Below are 2,570 nucleotides of genomic sequence, written 5' to 3' on the forward strand. Positions count from 1 at the left end.
GTGAGTTGTACAGTTTGTTTCCGCACGTCGCGGCGGTGGCCGCGATCCGAATTCACCACAAGTTTCTGTTTCCGAAAGGGCTGATAAAGACAGGTTCTGCCCGAGTGGCGGTGGTTGGAAGTGTAGGGAGTTTGGGGCAAAGAGCGACCTTGTCCTTGGGAAGGGCGGAGTGGTGTCCAGGTGGGGCCGGCATCTGCAGAAGGGGGAGCGCTCTGGGCGTCGTTAGAAACGGGGGTGGGAATCGTTCTCACATGCATGGTGTTCATGATGCGCTTTGGATGGGGCACAGGTGCTTGATTACTAAATTGTCAGGGGATGAGAAGAGCGCAGATATTATTTTTCCTCCTGGGAGACAGGCATATACAGGAATTAAACATCCTGGGACAAAATGGGACAAGTACAATGCTTGCAACTACTTGAAACCAAACAAGTCTTCCTGAAAGATCTCCATTACTTTTGGGGCTCTTCAGGGCCATTTTCTGGTTTGTATGCAGGCACGTGCTTTTCCTCCTCAAGCTATTAAGATGCATTTGGAATTTTAACTTTAGCTGCATGACAAGTCCTGTCTTAAAAGCTTAATTAATTAACTTTTTACGATATAATGTCCCTGACAGCTCTCTTGCCAAGACCAAATGAGTTTAGTCAGCTCTTCAGAAGGTGTTTGTGTTATTTCGCTGCTGTAATCCAAGGCTGTGCAGTAAAGGCAAACCCAAGCTAATGCTCTCGTAGCTGGTTAGAGCGACTGTGCTGCTCTAATCGTGGCATCTTGGATGTTTGTGCTAACTAATAGTAAATTAATTACCCAATTTTCTGCACAAATCCTGCAGCCTCCACTGAGCTGTGGAGTGCCATGACTAGATGGCTACTGCTCCTACAGCTGGGAAAGGCATGGAAACTTATGCTCGTACTACAGAGCAAGAGAAGTCCCTGTGCTAGTATCACTAGGGAAGCAGAACTCCCTGACAGTTTTTGTGTTTTATTTTGGTTTTTTTTTTTCCCCACACTGCATTGCTTTGGGATTCTATATGTTACAAAGAAATATGGTATCTTCTCTGGCAAGGCTACCTGCCAGGTACAGCTGTTGAGAGAAGAATTGCAGGGCTGGGGGTTTTGTGTCTCTTACCACTAAGGGGTGTGTGGGGGGGAAGGATCTGCAGTGCGTATCTGCAGGCTGCTGACATCATCTGTGATGTTGGTTTAAATATAGTAGAATTCCAAATCGTGGAAGTTTTTTTGGGTTGGTGGCTTGACAGTGAGATCTGATACTTTTCCTTTCACCACAGCTTCTCCCTAAATTTCAGCTTAAATTTATAAGCTTGTTTGTGTTGCAATGTGTCTTTCAAGCACACTTTACTCATATCTTGTGTTAGTTTCGGAATGTTTTTGTGAAATCCTACCTTCCTTATTTATAGGAAACAAAACACCTTTATTTGGAGACTGGCAGACAAAACTACAAACAGCATGTGGTTAATAGAAGGGAATGTGTACTGTGATCTGTGGCTGCTGGGGAAAGCTGTTAAGTCCTTAAGATTTAATTGCTAGAAGTAATATTCCCCAAGGAGACCAAAATCGGTGTTTCTCTCTTGGCTTCCACAGAGGAAGTGGATTGCGAGAGAGACTGAAATTCTGGGGTTTTTGATTGTCCAATCTATCTTTCAGGTGATCTTTCAAAAATAAGGTGCTGATAAAGTTCTTCCCTGTGGAAGGCCCAGATATGTACTTCTGAAGCTTTTTTCTTTTTTTGGTAGTGGGAAGAGACACAAAAAATCCTCACCTTTTAATTCTTTTTCCAACAGCTGTGTCGGCAGTGATGGCGTTGTGTAGAAGGACTCCTAAACCAACCGAGTAACTCGTGACACGGTGAAAGGGATAGAAGGGGGGGTAATGGTATAATAGAAGCTCTTTCTTCATCTACAAAGCTATACTGGATATGTAAAATATACCAGTAAAGCATTGGGGTTTGCTTTGTTAGAAAGGACTCTTCATAACAATTAAATAAAATGACTGCCATACAGATCTGTGTGGAGAAAACTGAGTATTGTCATGCTCTAATAAGCTTCCCGTTATAAACAGCCTCGTCTAGCGAGTATCATTGTGGCTGCCAGCGACTATGAGTAGGCCGAAGCTATGAGAATACCGCTTAAAGAATCACCGTATCACTTCAGTGCCTATGTATTTAGTAATTAGCAGCCTTCCTGGTAACTTGCTACATGGTGAACTGCAGTGGTTATGTGGTTATGGTTAAGTGGATGCTGCCTTGCCAAGCTATTTGGTTAAACTGGCCAATTTATTGTCTTTCAGTCACCTTGCTACATCCCTGCCCCTGCCTTCAGAGAGGGATCACCTTCGGCCCAGGATAGATCTGATTGTGTTTATGATTGACATCAAGAGCAAATACAGGTAAAAGAAGGGCAAAAATATGAGAGGGGGAACTGATATATTCTTTCTTGGATTGATAGCTAAATCTACGTTTATTTTTTTTTTTACTGTGTCAGAAAACCCAAGACTTGCTGTGGTGGAACAGCTCAGTCATATATAGAGTGGTTTTTTGGCCTCCAGCAATGGATGAG

At 43.3% G+C, this 2,570-nt stretch overlaps 1 protein-coding gene across 1 annotated transcript in view; it reads left to right on the forward strand.

The window, feature by feature from the left end:
* Window positions 1-2,073: 2,073 nt before the first annotated feature.
* Window positions 2,074-2,570, forward strand: part of CENPM (centromere protein M) — a gene marked incomplete at its 5' end in the record, with an annotated part of 3,598 nt that continues 3,101 nt past the window's right edge. Inside the window, 2 exons of the mRNA XM_009696493.1 lie at window positions 2,074-2,114; window positions 2,302-2,400. Of these exons, the coding sequence (XP_009694795.1) occupies window positions 2,074-2,114; window positions 2,302-2,400 (140 nt within the window). The remainder of the gene's footprint in view (window positions 2,115-2,301; window positions 2,401-2,570) is intronic.

This window comes from Cariama cristata, unplaced genomic scaffold (assembly GCF_000690535.1).
Source record: "Cariama cristata isolate BGI_N322 unplaced genomic scaffold, ASM69053v1 scaffold15643, whole genome shotgun sequence".
NCBI classification, from domain to species: domain Eukaryota; kingdom Metazoa; phylum Chordata; class Aves; order Cariamiformes; family Cariamidae; genus Cariama; species Cariama cristata.